Source organism: Apus apus, chromosome 4 (genome assembly GCF_020740795.1).
Source record: "Apus apus isolate bApuApu2 chromosome 4, bApuApu2.pri.cur, whole genome shotgun sequence".
Taxonomy (NCBI): Eukaryota; Metazoa; Chordata; class Aves; order Apodiformes; family Apodidae; genus Apus; species Apus apus.
The window spans coordinates 40207394-40225507 of record NC_067285.1 but is presented as its reverse complement, the minus strand read 5'-3'; the positions used below and the strand labels follow the sequence as shown (position 1 = coordinate 40225507).

The 18114-nt window shown below is 47.3% G+C and overlaps 1 protein-coding gene across 7 annotated transcripts in view; it reads right to left on the bottom strand.

Moving 5' to 3' along the window:
• The window catches only part of USO1 (USO1 vesicle transport factor), a 35227-nt gene extending 19237 nt beyond the window's left edge, over nucleotides 1–15990 (bottom strand). For 4 of the 7 annotated variants that reach the window (XM_051618011.1, XM_051618015.1, XM_051618013.1 and 1 more), the window contains exons 1-8: nucleotides 15853–15989; nucleotides 15235–15321; nucleotides 15059–15123; nucleotides 8856–8935; nucleotides 3597–3697; nucleotides 1578–1680; nucleotides 1361–1416; nucleotides 881–1001 (exon numbers count right to left, since the gene is read on the bottom strand). In XM_051618011.1, the coding sequence (XP_051473971.1) occupies nucleotides 881–1001; nucleotides 1361–1416; nucleotides 1578–1680; nucleotides 3597–3697; nucleotides 8856–8935; nucleotides 15059–15123; nucleotides 15235–15321; nucleotides 15853–15918 (679 nt within the window). In that variant the 5' untranslated portion in view covers nucleotides 15919–15989. Of the gene's footprint in view, nucleotides 1–880; nucleotides 1002–1360; nucleotides 1417–1577; nucleotides 1681–3596; nucleotides 3698–6788; nucleotides 6801–8855; nucleotides 8936–15058; nucleotides 15124–15234; nucleotides 15322–15852 lie in introns of all 7 variants that reach the window. The other 3 variants (XM_051618009.1, XM_051618014.1, XM_051618010.1) reach the window with 2 other exon arrangements.
• Between the last annotated feature and the right edge of the window lie 2124 nt (nucleotides 15991–18114).

Genomic DNA, 18114 nt, shown 5'->3' with positions numbered 1-18114 from the left:
AACAGAGACCAGCTGTCACATTCCCTGTGCCCTGCTCCTGCTGCAGGGCCACAGCTGGTCATCTGGCCCTCAGCAGGGCTGCATACACAACAGGGAAGCAGAGAACTGCTAACACTTAGGAATGTACATACCAAGTCTCCTAAAATTATTAGCTGCCTAAAAATAGCAGCTTGGAATCAGAGGTTTGCTTAATCCTTCCATGCACCAACATACTTGGAGTAATTCAGCTGGGAGAGAAGTGGAAACTGCTCCTGCAGACCACAAAGGTCACAGAACAACAGCCTGTCTTGTTGCTGAAATAGATCCTGGAGCAAATTACAACTGCTTGTAAGCTCCTAATGTGTTGCTAATTAAAAAAAAAAAAAAAAAAGAAGAAGAGCTAAGTGCTGCATTATTTTTTATTTCTTTTTAAATCTTTTTTTTCAGGTAAATTATTTAACAAGCAGCTGACTAAAATACTGCAGTTACTTGTGAGGCTGAAGAAGATATGACTTCCACCACTCCAAGCACCCAGGGATCTCACAGGAGGAAATGCAGATGCTTAACTCTGTAAGTGACAAATGCAGCTCACACATTCCTGACACGGCCCTTCAAAGCATAAACATTCACAGACATAAGCCAAGCAGGAACACCCAAACTTACACACACACTCAGAGGAACTAACTTATGTTTTAACTGAGTATCTCAAGACCAGTTTTCAAAGATGCTGAAAGCCTGCCTGCTTATTTCATCTCTTTTTGCTGTTGTTACAACCAGGCTGTATGTTTTGATCCTTCTATCCATTAACCCAGCTCCCATCACATACTAACATCAGCCTGGAAACACTGTCAACTAATAGTTTGTGCAGAAGCACAAGGCTATGAATAGGAGTTTCCTGTACCTCCATCACTGTTTCCTTCCTCTGTGATGATATCCAGAAGTCTCTCAAAGGCATTTTCAAAGGCAACAATCTTCTGTATGGCTGCATTACTTTTTGTCAGTTGCTGTAACAACAAGACTCCCTTGACAGGTGGGGGAAGAGAAGAAATTAACCTTATGTTTTACTAGAACTACATTGCTTTTCACAAGTCACAGCTCTTAGAGGGATGCTAAATCAGCAGCATAATCCTTGGCCAGCATCATAGGGCAGAACTGCATCCCCTGCAACTCAGCACATCTAACAAAACCCACCATGGACACCATGAAGTAGGTCTCTCGTGCCTGACTGCACTTCAAAATAGAAGCACAGTACTGTTAAGAAGGATGCTAAGTGGCTATACAGAAGAAAGAGGGAACTTGTAAAGCACCTCATCTCTTCTGAAGTAATTAGAGCATTTTGGCTATTTCTTGAAAGGATAAACTGCCTTTGTTCTGTACTTACATCATTTCGTATCACCTCCCTAGAGTCTGCTAATAGATCCATCAGCCTGGAAACACCTGGAAGAAACACATTAAAAAAATAAAGCATAAAAAAGGTGCAGCTTTTTTTCATGCTGGAGGTCTTTAAAACCCACCACTTGACACTCCTCTAGCCCTCTGCCCTGATATTTGCCAAATTTCCAGCTTCAAGTTGATGAGCAATAAACCCAACCACTTACCCATAGGACTGACAAGAATGATCTGCTGCACTTGAGGTCCTTGTTGCTTTAAGAGAGATGTAAGTAGTTTCACTCCAGGCCAACGAACATGGAAATCAAATTCCTGCAAAGATGGAGAGAAGCACATTAAGTAAGAATTTCCGCAGTATTCAGCTTTTCTTCTAGACACTAGTTATGAATACACACCAAAGGGATAAGGAATTGAATCTCCTGTCCATTTCCTTTCTCATTCATCCCATTACAGCATATGGCCAGCAAGTCTAAACACTACCCTCTTCTCACAGAACTGTCATGGTTGGAAAGGACCTCTGAGATCACAAAACAAACCCCAAACAAACGCAGACAACCACACACACTCCACCAGAAAGCACCCATAAAAAACCCCACCTCGGCCACTAGACCATGCCCTGAAGTGCCACATCTACACGTTTCTTGAACACCTCCAAGGATGGTGACTCCACCTCCTCCCTGGGCAGCCTGTTCCAGTGCCTGACCACTCTTTCAGTATTCTTCCTAATAGCCAATCTAAAACTCCTCTGGCTCAGTTTCAGGCCATTTCCTCTGGTCCTGCCATTATTCTCTTGAGACAAGAGGCCAACTCCCACTTCCCTACAGCCTCCTTTCAGGTACCTGTAGAGTGCAATGAGGTCTCCCCTCAGCCTCCTCTTCAACTTAACATCCCCAGTTCCTTCAGCCTCTCCTCATAGGACTTGTTCTCCAGACCCTTCACCAGCTTGATGGCTCTTCTCTGGATTTGCTCCAACACCTCAATGTCCTTCTTGTAGTGAGGGGTCCAGAACTGAACACAGGACTTGAGGTGCAGCCTCACCAAGGCCCAGCACAGGGGAACAATCCCTTCCCTTCTCCTGCTGCCCATGCTCTTCCTGATACAGGCCAGGATGCCATTGGTTTTCTTGGCCACCTGGGCACCCTGCTGGCTCATGTTCATCTAGCTGTCCACTAGCACCCCCAGCTCCTTCTCTGCTGGGCAGCTCTCCAGCCACTGCCCCAAGCCTGGAGCGTTGCCGGGGGTTGCTGTGACCGAAATGCAGGACCTGGCACTTGGCCTTGTTGAGCCTCATACAATTGGCCTTGGTCCATCGATTCTACCTGTCCAGGTCCCTCTGCAGAGCCCTCCTACCCTCAAGCAGATCAACACTCCTGCCCAACTTGGTGTCATCTGCAAACATATCGAGGCTGCACCCAATCCCCTCATCCAGATCATTGATAAAGACATTGAACAAGACTGGCTCCAACACTGAGCCCTGAGGGCCACCTCTGGTGACCAGCCCCAACTGGATTTGACCCCATTCACCACAACTCTCTGGGCCCAGCCATCCAGCCAGGTTTTTACCCAGTGAAGAGAACACTGGTCATTGCCATGATTCACCAGCTTCTCCAGGAGATGCTGTGAGAGATGGTGTCCAAGGCCTTTACCAAAGTCCAGGAAGACAACGTCCACAGCCTTCCCCTCACCCAAAAGGTGGGTTACATGGTCATAGAAAGAGATCAGGTTGGTCAAACAAGACCTCCCTCTCATAAACCCATGCTGGCTGGCCCTGATCCCCTGGCTACCCTGCACTTGCCTATGGTTCTTAGCTTTATCATCAGCCTCCTGAACTCCCAGCTATTTCCTTTCCTCCCTCTCTTCTGCAGTAGCTTTTCCAGCTGTTTCTTCTTTCTAAAAACCAGTCAGCTCTACCTATATTAGTCAGAAATCCAAGAGGGAAAGAAAGGCAAGTCCTTTTGTGTCTTCTTCCTATGCCCAAAGAGTAACAGCAGCTTCTCTGCTAAGATAGGGTCTTGTCAGCAAGAGAAATCTCCAGCACTGAGTCCAAGGACAGACTTGACCAACCACAACAAACCTTCCACCTCCAACACCACATTCATCATGTCAAAGAATACCTCAGGTTTTGACAAGGATTTCACTGGACAGACAACACTACAGCTGTATCCATTAAGATAACCTCCCTGTACAACACTATCCCTCAGAATTCCAAGTACAATTCCGTTACTCACCTCCACAAGAGTCAACAAGAGTGTGACATTTTCTTGCTGTTTAATGAAAATCTCTGTGAACTGACTTCCCAAATCATCAACTTGTTTTGGTAAGTTTTCCTCTGTAATAGTAAAAAACCAACGTATTACAACACAGGATTGGAAGAACTTAAGGGAGTTGTGATTTTTGTTCTTACTGAAATAGGGCCATGGGCAACCACAAGGTGTAGAGTTGCTGCTATAATGTTAATTGAATCATTTTCACACCAAACACTGACAAAAGCTTAGCACAAAAGAGAAACCCTCACACTATTCTACACACAACTTTTACAGAGAGGTATTTTGGTTTAAGAGCAGGAGGGAACTGAGAATCTACTAAACGGAATCATTTCAGCATTAAAAGCAAAAATCCTGGTTTCATTTATCACATCCAGCCAGATTCACAGCTCTCACCCTCACTGTTGCCTGTTACAGGACATGAGCAGAGAATTCAGAGAGAAAAGAGAACCCTGCCAGCAGTGGAGGAGCAGAAAGCCTTGGGTGCACATGAACTGCTCCAGTAGGGAAGTTCCTCATAAGGACCATTCACTAACATGCAAAAGCAAAGTGTTTCATGCCAACAGGACTGAACTGAATGGTGGGGAATATAAACCATCTAAAGCTAAATGGCTCAAACACCTCCTTTATTTATTTTGGTTTAACTATTTGGTTTAAACACCAGGAGAACAAATTTGAAACAGATAAGCATGAAAACCCTTTCAGTCCTGGAATCCAACTGATTTTCAGCAGGGCAGTAACCAGAATGGAGGTCTGTGCCTAACTGGCTACAGCAATAGCTGTAGCTTATTTATCTCTTACTTATCAGTTGTGTAGACTTGGAGCAGCACGTGGATTTTGCCTCATTTCCCAATTATTTCATGCATCATGCTTGCACAAGCAAACAACAAATGCAAAAGCATCCCACAAAGCAACAGAAAACATGCAAACTGCATCTCAGCACTGCAGCTGTTTTTCTAGCCCCAGTGACAATTTACTGGTTCATGAAACAATCCCACTGAGGTACTCCTGGTTGGCACAGATCAAGAATTTCAATGGGAAAAAAAAAAAAAAAAAAGAGGAACATCAATTCTGACTCAAAGCAAGATTTTTTTTTTTTTATTATACTTTGAGTTTGGACACCAGGAGGACACTTCCTTCAGATCCAGTGCAGTTTGAGACCTCAGCTTCAGCCTGGTTCCAGCCCAGTGCCATGCAGCAGGGATGGGAATTCAGCTGCACGTGACAACAGGGTCACCCCACGTGGAATGAGCTTCCCATTAGGCTTTAATAGGTTGGTTCTCTGCTTGGTTGTGTCTAGACAAGGCTTCTCACAACAGCACAGAATGCCAGTGAACACCCACTAACTGCTGGGAGCAATACAGACACATCCACTGGGATCCAGCCCCAGCCAAACACTCTTCTCCCTGCCAACCTTCTTCTCCCCACATATCCCCTAACCAATTTGCTGCTTTGCTCCCTTCTCTCCCCATAACCTCAAAGCCCCTCCTGTCCCTCCATGGGCTCTGTTCTGTCCTGGGCAGCTCAGACAGCCCAACAGCAGGTGAAGAGCTGCAGCAAAGGCTCAGGGGCTACCTCAGCTGCCCTACAGCTCCCCCTGAGGGACTCACAGCACTGCCAGGCCATCCTCTGCTGCCTGATGGAGCCACAGGCACAGCTAGAAGCATAAAGCACAGAAAAATAGGTGGTAAAGCCACAGAATTTCTGACCAAATCCAAAGGTCTGGTTTGGGTCAGCGAAGGCAAAACAAGGAATTGTTTTTTCCTCCTGCATGAACTGCAGGATTTACAGCCTTACCAAGGAGCACTAACCATTAACAACTGAGCCGCTATAAAAAATGGTCAAAGACCACAGAGTGTTCAAACTCTGCACCTTGTCAGGGGGATGGCAAAACAGAGAAATCAAAGGACTCTCCCATAAAAATTTGGTGCCAAGAAAACAATTGTAATTCAATCAACGAAGCCAATTCAAACTATCTGCTATAGCAATTCACTGCAAGGTACCAGTTTATAAACTCTCTTTTCTAAGGATTTTCAATACAGGAAAGAGGTTTTTGTTTTGCCTTTCAGACAGCAGAGTAGCTGATCATTTCTCTAAGAGTGTAGCTATATTTCTCCCTTCAAGCAGTCTTTTTAGGAGGTTGTTTACAAGAGGGAGAGAAGCAGCACCTGCCTGCTGTAAATTTTTAGCTGCAGAAAATAAGAAATGCTGACAAAATACTATTTTCTAATCCCAATTCTTGTCCTTGCACAAGTTCTGGGTGCTCAGGCTAAACCTGAGCAGTACACACAACTTATAGCCTCTTGAAGCTTGGTGTAGTTTTTATTTATTCCAAAAGCTTGACTCTAGTACAGGATGTTTTGGATCCTTCTATAAAAGGGCCAAATTAAAGTTGTCTTCCCCCTCCCCACTCTGACTTTTTACTTTCAGTATTTCTTCTAGTACAGTTTTAAAAGATAGAGAGGAGCTGGACAGAAAGATACAGGCAGAGTGAAACTTGTTGACACATCACAGATCTTGTACCAAGCATAGCTCTTCAATCTCTACATTCACAGAGCTCAGATAAGGAGAACAACTTCCATCTATTAAGATTAGCTCATAGTGATTCACTAACAACCAGCACTGTGAACTAGAATTTAATCTTAATATAAACAGATGAAGTGCATTTTGATAAAACTAGTTTTAAAAAACCAAGAATGTAAAGTGTTAGTGGTAACTTAATGGTAGAAGGAAACACTATTTTAACATGCATTGCTTAAAAGAGACACTGTGAAGGATGCTTACATGCAGCACACACATTTGTGTCAAACTTCAGAGCTTCTTGAAAATTGAAACTCTGGGCACAACCTTTTGTCCATTAAAGTCCTACCACTGCTGAAGCTGCACACTCTCCTGACAACCCAAACCAAAATTTATCATTATTACAATCTCAAGAGTTCTGCTGGCATTCAGCATGCCCAAATCACATGAGAAATAAAACTGGGAAGACATTTCAGCTCCAAAGAAATTGTAGAGAGCAGAATGCAAAAAGCTTTCAGTCAGCTCCAATGCACATCTTGACAGTGTCCTTTTTAAAGAGCAGGGAGTGTTACGGGTGTGAGTAGCAACTAGGCCTAAAACAAAGTGCAATATATATAGAAGTAAAGGTTCATTTACCTTCAGAATCATCTGTCAGTGCAGATAAAAGAAAAAGAAACAAGAGACAGGTTTACAAGTTGAATAGCTTTCCAAACAGCACAACCAATAGCAGCATAAGGTCAGATTTTTCAAAGCAGCCATCTGAGCTTTCTGCGCAGCAACCACTCCTTCAGGTAGTTCTTGTGGAAGTGGCTGCACTAAACAACCCCCTAGTCTTACAACACTGGTTATCTCATGTACATAACTTGATTTTGTCCATTCTTTGCTCTTTGTAAGAGGCTGCTGGTAACACTTGTCAAATCCAGCATCAAGGCCACTACCACAAACATGGCTTCACCAGCACCATAAAACTCTCCTCTTGTTCAAAACCTCTTTCTTCAAGATCAGGCAAGTGGAGGAACAAGGAAAAGGCAAGAAAGCAAAGAATCTGAGATGGCTAATAACATATCACAGAAGGAGTGGCAGTCTCTTGCAGCTACGTAAGGCAAGACAATTCATGGTAGAAGGCACCATGAAAGGACATACTGGACAAGGTAATTCTTACATACTGACAGAAATGTATTGGTATTGGAGAACCCTCACCTAATTTCCATTAGGTTATTTATCACTTAAGGAGCCTTTGAAGAAATATCATGAGGTAAATACTGCAGACAAGGAGACTTCAACTGAACAGCAGTATCACCTCATACTTGGCCCATTCATGGGAGTATTTGCAGTCCACTACATGTAATGGAAACTGAAAAGGAGATACAAGGATGTCAAAGACTAGAAAGACTCTTGAGGTCAATGGCAAATGCAGGATGTTATGAACCCAGATATTCAACCATCTTAAGTGTAGCCTTCTCCTCACACTGTATCCGTGCATGCCCAAGACCTCTGAGATTTTTTGGACAAGCTGGAATAATGGATTTGCATGTCCACTCATCCAAAAGCAGAATGGATGTCCTACAAGCCTTATGGGTTGTTGATGTGTTCTTCGTAAAGCCTGGGAAATCAAGTCTACAACCATTTGTCTTTGGTTACTAGTTTAACTAGTGATCAAGCCAAGACAACAGAAGTGGTTTTCCAAACAACACCTGCAACAGGGCACAGGTGTCAGGAAGGTCAACTGAATCCTGCAGTTGGCTCTCCTACACAACTGGCTTCAGCTTAACAGCCAGCAACCTTTCTGGCAGCACCACCTGCCTGCAGTTGCCTACATGACCATGTCTCCATCCTCCCCAGCAATGGGAGCAAGTGTGCCCCAGCTCAGCACCTGACAGACACAGGCCTCCAGCTGATGCCTCCTGCCAGCCTAGCTCTTGCACAGCCCTCAAAACAAGCAGACTGTCCTGCCCTCCACACCATGCACTCTTCCAGAGCCTAAAACGGTTACCATCAACAGCTCTTTTTTAGGACCTATTTACTTCTTTGGTTTTGAGAACCTTCTTCTTGCCCAAGCCTAATTTGGGTTACTGCTGTCATTTTCTTCACCGTGGTTATTTTTAGGAGCTGTAACCATTCTTCATTGGTCACCAAGACCAGTTTTGATGACCTACCAAAAATGGCCTTTGAAAATAAAATCAAGGTAGGAGGGCCAGGGAGTTTCACAACCTAGCTGTATAGAGTCTACTTCTACATCTATCTATCTTGGAAGGACGTGGGAGAGTCTCTTCCTAAAATGCCACCCCAGGGCTGAAGGTTTTCACACTTACAGCTACCTTAATATAAGTACCTGAGATTTTCACTCTCAGTATCCTTGTCAAATCATCAGCTCACATTACCCATTTGACAGTACCAGCAGAACTGTCTTTTCCAAATAAAAAAAAGAATGGCTCAATTTACTATTTCCAATCTAGAAAAAAATTACCCTCTTCCAACCTGGCTGCTTTTCACTGAACAGTTTTTGAAATAAGTAAGCAAGAGACCCAGTAGTACTTCAATGCAAGATGCACACAAGATTTTTAGCATTGTCATAACAGCTACACAACGAGAAAGCAAGCCTCAGCATTAGTAAATCACACAGTATTTCAGTTTATAATTTGAACAAAACCACCAAGGAAAGCACCCCCACAGTTAACACAACTATTACTACCAAGTGCTTACCTTGCTCCTCTTCTTCTAGGTCATTCGATATTACATTGTAGAGAGTGTCCAAGGCATAGCCAATTATTTCAGAATCTGAACTGCAAATGAAAGAACCACTTTTCTTTAATGACTTATTTCCAACTACTCTTACAACATTGTTTTTCTGCACAGGCAGTTCCCTTTGCAGCATTAGATCAAGTGAGAAGGACTGATGTTGACACACGTTTTGTAATGTCACGGACCCATGAGCTGTCTGGTCCCTGAATGGAGTCAAACTCCTTTTCCCAGTTCCACTCCCTCAGGTGGCCACATCCAGAAAGTCTGGTGGCAGAACACGACCACAGAAAGCTTTCCTGTGAGCATGTCTTCTATTTCCTGAGTCACTCCTGCCAACCTGCTCTTCAAGTGTAACAGGAGACACCTCTGGGAGGGATTCACAGAAAAGCTGCAGACAAGCTTCAGCACCATCCCAGGAAAAGACTCTCCCCACTAGCCTGTCAGAGAGAACCAGGGGGCCAAAGCTTGCACTCCACACGAATGGCAACAGCTGCAGGTTCTCCCAAATGGGTCAGACTCCATGTCATCAGCTCAGACTACACCCAGTTATTAGGGGTTTCTGAACTCCAGGCATCCCTGGGAAGCTGCCAGGCAGCCAATCTAACCCCAAAGCATTAGTTCACCTGCTTACACCAAGACTCTTCTCTGAAGAGCCTTGCTTTATGAGAGACCTGTTTCTTCTGCCTTACCAAGCCTCAACAATCCATAAACCCTATGGTACAACAAAGACCAGGACAGGAATTTGGGGGGGAAACGTATCCAATTTTGCTGCTTTCTTTCTCACTCAAAATGGACAAGTACGAAAGCACAGCCGGGCAAACAACAAAGGAAAAGAAAACCTAACAACACCCAGGAAAGCACCTCAGAGTGCAGGACACACCTCACAGTTACTTTCTTCTTCTCCCCAAGCATCAGAAGAGCACGCTGTCAGAACAAGACCTCTCATTCAAACTTGGCAGCATTTGCTTTCACTCACCTCCAAGGCATGCAAGGTAAAGCCTCCACACCAAAGATAAAGTTCCATTTGAAGCAGCTACTAGGCCAGTTCAGAGCAGAGGCCTAAGAAACAACCTAACCAGCAATCTTAAAAGGCCAAGCCTTAATTGAGGCCAGCTATCTCTGCTAGGGACCTAGTGAAACACACCAGACCTACAGCAGTTGTTGCAACCAAAAGATGCCTCCAGGTGATCCACAAGCTTTGAGAAGACAGATCAGAGCAGTCAATACCTACATTTCTTGCATCCCTACAGCAAGAGCTTTAGAGCAAGCTGTCAAAGTGACACCTCATCTCCCTTTCTACAACTCTCACCCCAAATCAAAATAATCAGGTGTCAGTTTTTTCTTTCACACTGAGTTTTCATCTGAATCCTGGCCCTGCAGATGCCCTCCCAGAACACCTGCATTATTCCTCAGTGTGTCTCTCAGCTAACACCAGCTGCTTTTAAGCTGTGCTGGAATGGAAACAAAAAGGGGGGTGAAATTATCTCCTCCTCTGCCAAACTGTTAGTCAAAGCAAGGAAAGGAAGCTCTTAGGCCATGTAAACTGTCTCATTCAGCTGGTATGCTCAGATTTCCAGCTTATGTTTGCCCTTGGTTGTAATTTTAATTCCTCAACACAACCAAGCCTATGGTTTCCTTTTCATGTACCAAGCAGTTTCACATCTGAAAGACACCTAGAAATTATCTCCTGGAGACTTAAAGAAAAAAGTTGCAGCCCTGTTTTTCCTTTCCCTTGTTAGGGACATAACAGCAGCTACAAAAGAATAAGCAGATTTTATGTATATGTGGTAAAAATGGGCCTTTTTCCTCTTGTCTAGAGAAGAACACATCACAAAATGAGTAGAGCAGCATCCTATCTTTACTGTTCACTGCCTTCCTACCATCTGCTGTTCACCAGATACAACATCTTACTGATTGTGTTCAGATTAAAGCTGTGCAGCTTTTGCTCTGTAGTGAAAATCAGTCAGGAAATAGATCTCCAGTCTCTCACACATCCATAGAAAATGCAAAACATGTCCATGCAGCATTCCATGAGTTCACAAACAGTGGCAGAAAAGAATCAGATGGAAGTGAAAGCACCCAGGTATTGTCCTGCCCAAGGAGGGTGCCTCAAAAGTGCTTTAACCTATTCTTCTAAAACTACAGCATTCCCCTGTCAAGAAAAACAGTGTTTCTATCATGTCTGGAAGGAAGGGCACTTGGTAAGCCCTAAAAAAAACCCAACTCATGGAAAAGCTGTCAAAGGGGTAATGACATTTATATTAACTCTTACAGAAGTTTTAATGAGAAACATATTGCAGTTTGAAAATTTGCAACTAGTAGCATATAAGTAACCGGGGTTTGTACCTTCATAAAAAAGATAAAATTCATTCTCTCAGGTTTGTATTGGGTTTCAAACTATTAGAATTGTCATGCTGAAAGTTAAAAACCTTGTTATGTTAGTAGAAAAGCAGTTAAAAGACCATGCTGACTTCTTGCTCCAGTGCTTTCTCCACACCAACAGTTAAGTGGTCCTGGCCCATTCTACAGTCAATGCCAAGTTGGCTTCAAAATAATCCCTGGTGGGATGTGGCAACATCTAGACAGCAAGTCCAGAAAAGTCCTCTAGTTGATCCCATGTACGACTTCATATTACAAAATAAACATAAGGCATAAGAACACTGGTGTGTTTAGGAGACTGAACATTTAAATGCTGACTCAGGAGCATTCCCAGGCTCCAGGATGGCTGACAAGCAGAGCTGAAATGCTAGGGAAAGCCAGTTTTCTATAGAATGAATTTTAAGCACTCAGACAGGAGACAGAGCTTAAGGCAAACTTCCAGTAATTCATATAACAAGTGGAATGATGTGGTCATGTAAGAGACAGAAGTGGCATCTTTCTGTGCCAGGATGAAGGCTGCCAATAATTCGAAGCAGCAGTTCAAGATCTGAGGACAGAAATGGGAACAGGACACGGGCAGCCCTCACCATTTCAACACAGCCATACAAACCAGCCCTTCTCCCTGCTAAAGTTAGGAGCTGAAGCTATAAATGCCTCTCACCTCATGCTCATGACTTCAGAATTAGTATCAATATGCCGTATAATCCACAGTGTTAAAGAAAAGTGCAGTTCACTACAATGAAAGTACATAATTAGCACAGCAACGAGGCTGCAAATGGAAGGAAGAAACTACTACAGAACTGGTACCATGCTTGTTCCTTCCCTTGGAATTTCAAGTGAAAAGCACATGGATACAGCAAAATCAGGAGGTACAGAGATAAAAGACAGCTACTTGTTTACTCAAAGGCTACATGAATAAGTTAACATAATTCTCAGAAGAGCTGTGCTATCATACTTGGCTGGTAAGTTCTTAAAACCAGATGACTCTTCAATTAGATATTAATTTCACAATGAGCTTATTTGCATTAGGAAATAATAATCTCTTACCAGCAAAGTTGCTTCTGTTTTCATATTACTATTAGAAATGCTGCTGAAGATGGAACAGCTGTGCATCTTGAACTATTCCATTAATTTTTGGTAGATACCTAAGAGGAAAGTGTCTTTGCACTTGTCACTGTTCTCATGTTACAGCACTCTGTACACCAGCTATCCATTCCACACACCCACCCAGGCTCTGGGAATTCAGAGACCCATGCTTGCTGCTGGCTTCTCCCTTCTGGTTCTTTCCACTCAAACCTCCTATATCCCTGCAAAAAAGGCTGGAGTGCAGATGAAGCCTCACCTGGTAACAGCCCAACCACACCCTGCTTCTCCCCAGCTGGGAAGTGAGGATTCTGTGGATTAAGTTCATATTCTGATGCACACAAAACACAGCAGCTACAGGTGTACATCCCAGACAACAGGCAGACAAGTGTGGAACATCTCCAGTCAGTAAGACAAGTACCATCTGCAGCTTCATGGCCAAAAGCTTCACATTCAGGAGCTCAGTCACCCATCTTCAGGCCAACCTAATCATCCCTGAGAAGCATGCTTACCTAAAGCTAAGCTACAGGGAGAAACAGAAGTCACTATTCTGACTTCAGCATACTGCCTGATCCTTTCGTATTTATCATCTTATTAGACCTTCTGCAATCTTAAATTTCATAGCAACACAATCAAGAGTTCAGGACCAGCACACGTGAGTCACTCCTAAATACAGTGACAAGAGAAGACAACCAGAGTCAATCACTGACTTGGAAGTTTGAATGTCTTTGAAGTTGCAATGTTGCTTCTTCAAAATAATCTCAAGCAGCTGCAATGGATAACAAAATAAAATTGGAGGAGGACAGGAGGAGGAAATGAGCATTTTCTGCTTCTGCATAAGTCTTCAGGGCACCTCAGGTGGTCACTGAAAACAGGTCCCAAGATCCTAACAGAAATGACAGCTTAACAGCCCTGTCCTCTGTCAGGCTACCACCAGTTCAACACATCACTCACAGGGGCACTGAGGACAGCTGAGCCTGCAGCTCATTTACCAACCAGCTGCTCAGATGGGATGGCTTTGATTTGTATTCCTGCACCCAAGAGAGTCTCCAAGAGCCTCACCTCTACAATCACTGACCCCAACAATGCTCTCACACCACCTGTAACACACACCTGAACATATCAGACATGGGGCTACAACCAGAACCCTCTCAAATGAGCCACAGCACACAACATCTCAGCCAGCTGACACGCTGGTCCACCACGAAACAAGCACTAGGAAATCAGCCTATCAACATTTTCTGGAAGGCAGCCTTTTTTAGCTGAAAACCCCACAACACAGAAAGATGTATTTACTGTTTGGTTGTTGTTGTTGTTTTTTTGAACAGCAGCCTGTCAGCCAAGGCATCTGCACACAGCCCAAGCACACACCAATTCCAAAGGTACAACTGAAGGCCAAAAAGGACAGAAAAGCTCTCCAGCTCCTACCCTGAAGGGTTTGGGTTGGCATGGCAAAAGGAAGATCAGCAGAGCCCCACCTCCCCTCTCAAAGTTCAAATCTGGCCCCAAGAGCAGATAAGTGGATGAAAGCAGGCTCCTTGACCTAATTTTTGAAGGGCTTTCCCTTCCTGTCACTATAACCTTCCTTTTTGCTGTTTTCATCACACAAGCTGCATGCAGGCCAGACACTCACTTCTAGCTACCCAGCCAGCAGAATGGTGCCACCACAGACCCACCCCAGCCCCAGTCCTTTTTCCCAGCCTGCATAACTGGCCAGGCAAAGAAGGCCACCAGCAGCCTTCTCTGCAGCACTGGAGGGTTTCTTGTCCTAACTACATAAGCAGAGGAAGATGCCACCTTCTAGCCACTGAACTGCTGCTTTGCCAACTCTCCTTTGTCTCGACATTAGAAGACAGACTCCTACTTCCCATGTACAAATTCACTATACCATACATGCTCTTAGGACTGGGTTTTTTTAATAAATATTTATCAGCTTTAGGTTCAAATCCAGACTGAAGGACTGTCACAAGACACTTGCTTACCTAAGCACCAAGGACATACAGTATTTGCAGCTTAAATGACAGCACTACCAACAGGTTCCACGTTACAACATGCAGGAATTATCAAGTACAGCAGTGCAAGAAATTGCAGAAAAAGATGGATAGCAAAGATATTTTAAATTACATAAATATTAGATTTGAGTCCCCATAAAGCATTTAGAGGAGTGTCACCTCTCTTACCAGCAGCCACGGTGTCCAGCTCTCCTATCTACTTGAACCCTTCCATGTAAACACCTGCTCTGCTCCCCACAACAGGGTTATTCTACCAAGTCATTTGATGACACACAGCTGAGAAAACACACATTTGCTGACTTCTTTTATTTCCAGTTTAGTTCTCCTTTTGCTGAACACCACACAGATGTGGGTTAAATACTGTGTTTAATTAACATGGCAATTTTAGATTTACCAGTCCACAGCAGAGGACAGTGAGCACTGAGAAGCATCAATATACACTTTGGTACCCCCTGGACTCTAGAACTGGAGTTCTGGAGTTCTCAACCAAGCTCCTGGAATTCTTTTAACCTCTGAATGTGCTCTAAGTCTTACCATCATAAAAAGCCACTGTGACCGAAGAGCTGTGAGAAACCCAGATCCCCTCCCAGCTTTCTAAGGACAGAGAAGAAAGCCTGTCTGCTGGTTTCAGCAGGAGCAGGGTTGGGTCACCAGCTGGAGGTGCCTGCCAGGAACCAGCACCACACTTACCGGTCCGTCTGCAGGACGTGGATGAGATGTTCCATGGCCTGTACTCCCACCTCCAATCTGTATTTCTGCGTGGAGAAAAACCAAACCGTTAACGACCCAGCTCAAAGGCCAAACCACGCAATGCACCCCCAAACTACTGCAAGCCCGGGTGGAGCTTCAGGAACGTGAGGACTCACCTTGGACAAGGATTTGAGAGCTCGCACAGCATCTCTCCGGTCATCCAGCAGGGTGGAGGAAGCCACTCGGTCACACAGCTTCTGGATCTGGGAAGGGACGAGACTCGCGTGGTAAAACACAAGCTGTCCCAGAGCCCACGGCGCCCCACAAACGCCGGGGAGACCTGCTGCTTCCCCACACCCGCACGGGAACTCCCCTTTCCCCGGGCACAACCAGGCACCGTGCGTCCCAGCCGCCCAACAAACCAGACCTGCCAGGGCAGCCCAGACGCGGGGGGGGGGGGGGGTGGGAAAAGAGGCAAGAAACTCACCCCACGAGCTGCCCCAGAACCTGCCCCCGGCCGTGGGCGCTGCCTGAGCTCAGAGCCCCGCAAGGAGCCCCGCAAGGAGCCCCGCGGGGCCCCGGCCCGGCCTGGGCCGTCCCCGCACGGCGAGGGACCCAGCGGGGGGGGAGGCAGCGGCGGGGACCCGCACACCGAAGACCCGCACACCGGGGACCCACCGGCCGGCCCTGGGGGACGCTCCCCCCAAAAAACAACCCGCCAGCAGCGTCCCCGGCCCCGCTCCCTCCCCCGCCCCACCGGCACCGCCTTAGGCCCCGCCGCCCGCCCGGCTCACCGTCTCGGCGCCGGAGGGCTGCAGCCCGGCGCTGGGGCCGCCCATGACGCCCCGCAAGAAGTTCATGGCGCCGCGGCCCCGCAGCACCGGCCCCGCAGCACCGGCCCGCACCGCCCGCGCCCCGCGGAAGCGGCCCCCGCGCCTGCGCGGCCACGTGGCACCGACGTGGCGCCGCCGGGGCGGCCGGGGGGCGGGGCTACGCTTGGCCACGCCTCCCTGTCCGGTGGCCACGCCCACCGGCGGGCCCAGCCCCGCCCCGCCGCTGCATAAAACACACACACACCCCCACACCCGCCTTTAATTATCACCCTCATTAGGCGTTTTAATCGCGGCCGAACTCACCGAGCAGGCGCAGCCCTTGCTCCCAGATCCCCGCCAGCCTCGTCCGCCCGCCGCCTCCTGCGCGCTCCGCCAGGAGACCCCAGCTCCGCAGGGCTCGCTGTGCATCTGCTCAGCACAGAACTCACCCCCTGCCTCAAAACCCGACACGCCGCTGCCACCCAGCTCCCCCAGCCCCCGAACAGCCCCTCAACCATCCCCAGCTCCCCCAGCCCCCAAACAGCCCCTCAACCATCCCCAGGTCTTGGAACTCAGGCTGGGTTTGCTGATCAGAGGAAAGGAAAATGCCATCTCACCTCCTAACCAAGCAGGAGAAAACAAGTGTGTTATCTTTTGGGAACAACCAATTCTGAGAAACAGCAGCTGAGCCAGGAAGCCGGGACAGTCTAAGAGAAAAGCACCAACCAGTTACATTTCTTCCAGGTGCTGGATTTCACCACCCTGGATACTCCTGCAGCACTTTTGCATCCCACTGAGGAGTAACAGCCACCAGCCAACCAGCCCACAGGCCTTTGGGCACTGCACCTCAGCTCCTGGCCTGCTGCAGCCCTTCAGATGGTTACCCAGAGGAGTCTGGGGTTGGTAGGATTTTGGTTTATAACTGCATTATTTGTAACATCAAAACTGAAGCCCTGAGCACCTTCATCCCTTGAGAAGCGACGTAGGCTTTTGGATGTGTCAAACCCTCAACCTTTCATGTTTTTATTAAAAAAGATGCAGAGTAACTGCATCTTATTTTCGCAATACCTCACACACCTTCGATCAATCTCTCACCTGCCCTTCATTCTCCTTCTTTGAAACAGCTTTTTTACAAGAAAAATGGTCCTTCCCCTAAGAAAAAAGGGTTTGGATTCTATAAAGGTTAGGAAAGGATCCCCATAGGGACGGCTCAAGACACTTACCTCCTGGTGCTGGCAGCAAAGACCAGAACTCATCAAAAACACTTCGGTTGTGTGAAGAGATCCTGGCCCTCACCAAGAGAAAAAAAAAAACACACCAAAACCAGGTTTTCCCACAAAACACAGAAGTTCTTTATTTCAAAGGTCCCCATCCTTACACACACAGCCCCAGGGCAGGAAAGCTAATTGCTTCCCAAAGAGATGTTTGCTGTGTCCCCACTGCTAAAGGCATCTGCACCGCCAAGGGCCAAGTAATTTTAAAAGCCAGTGGGATAAACATGGAATCTGGAGACACGATGGTGCTGGAAGGTCCATCCTTTTGTCCCAGGGGGAAGGAAATGTTCGATGCTCGACTCACCATCATTCATTCACTCCTCAGCGTTAACGCGTTTCGGTTCCCATCAGGAGCTCCGAGCTGTTCATCGAGTCACAGCGGGGGAACAGACTCTTCCGTGCGACCCGGTGCTGCTGCTGGGGCACCCGGTGCTGCTGCGGGGCACCCGGTGCTCGTGCTCTTGCCGCCTCCGGTGCTCCCGTCCTGAATCCCAGAGCGCGGGAAGGAGGGAGCGCCCGGAGACCGCCCCACTCCGCACCCGCACCCGCGCGGGTGATCGCGCGGTAAGACCCTCCCGCACCGACACACCTGGGCCGCAAGCAGCACGAGACTCGTTCCACGCGCAGCGCCCTCCCGCACCCCCCCCTGCAAAACGGCGGGGACCCTCCCCCTTCCCGCTCCCCCCCCGCTGCGGGGCAACCTCCGCTTCCCGCCGCCCTGCCCGGACCGCGGGTCTCCTGGCTGCCCGGCCAGCCCGCAGCACCCCGCGCTCCGGGCTTGGCGGGGATTCCCCCCCCCCCCCCCGCACAGCGGGGCGGGGCGGGCGCGCCCCCGCGCCTCCCCTGGGCGGCCCCGCCCCCCCGCGCGCGCGCGCGCTCCCTCCGCGCAGGCGCGCGCGCACGGGAGGCCCTGCCGCCCCTCCTCCTCCTCCTCCTCCTCCTCCTCCTCCTCCTCCTCCTCCTCCTCCTC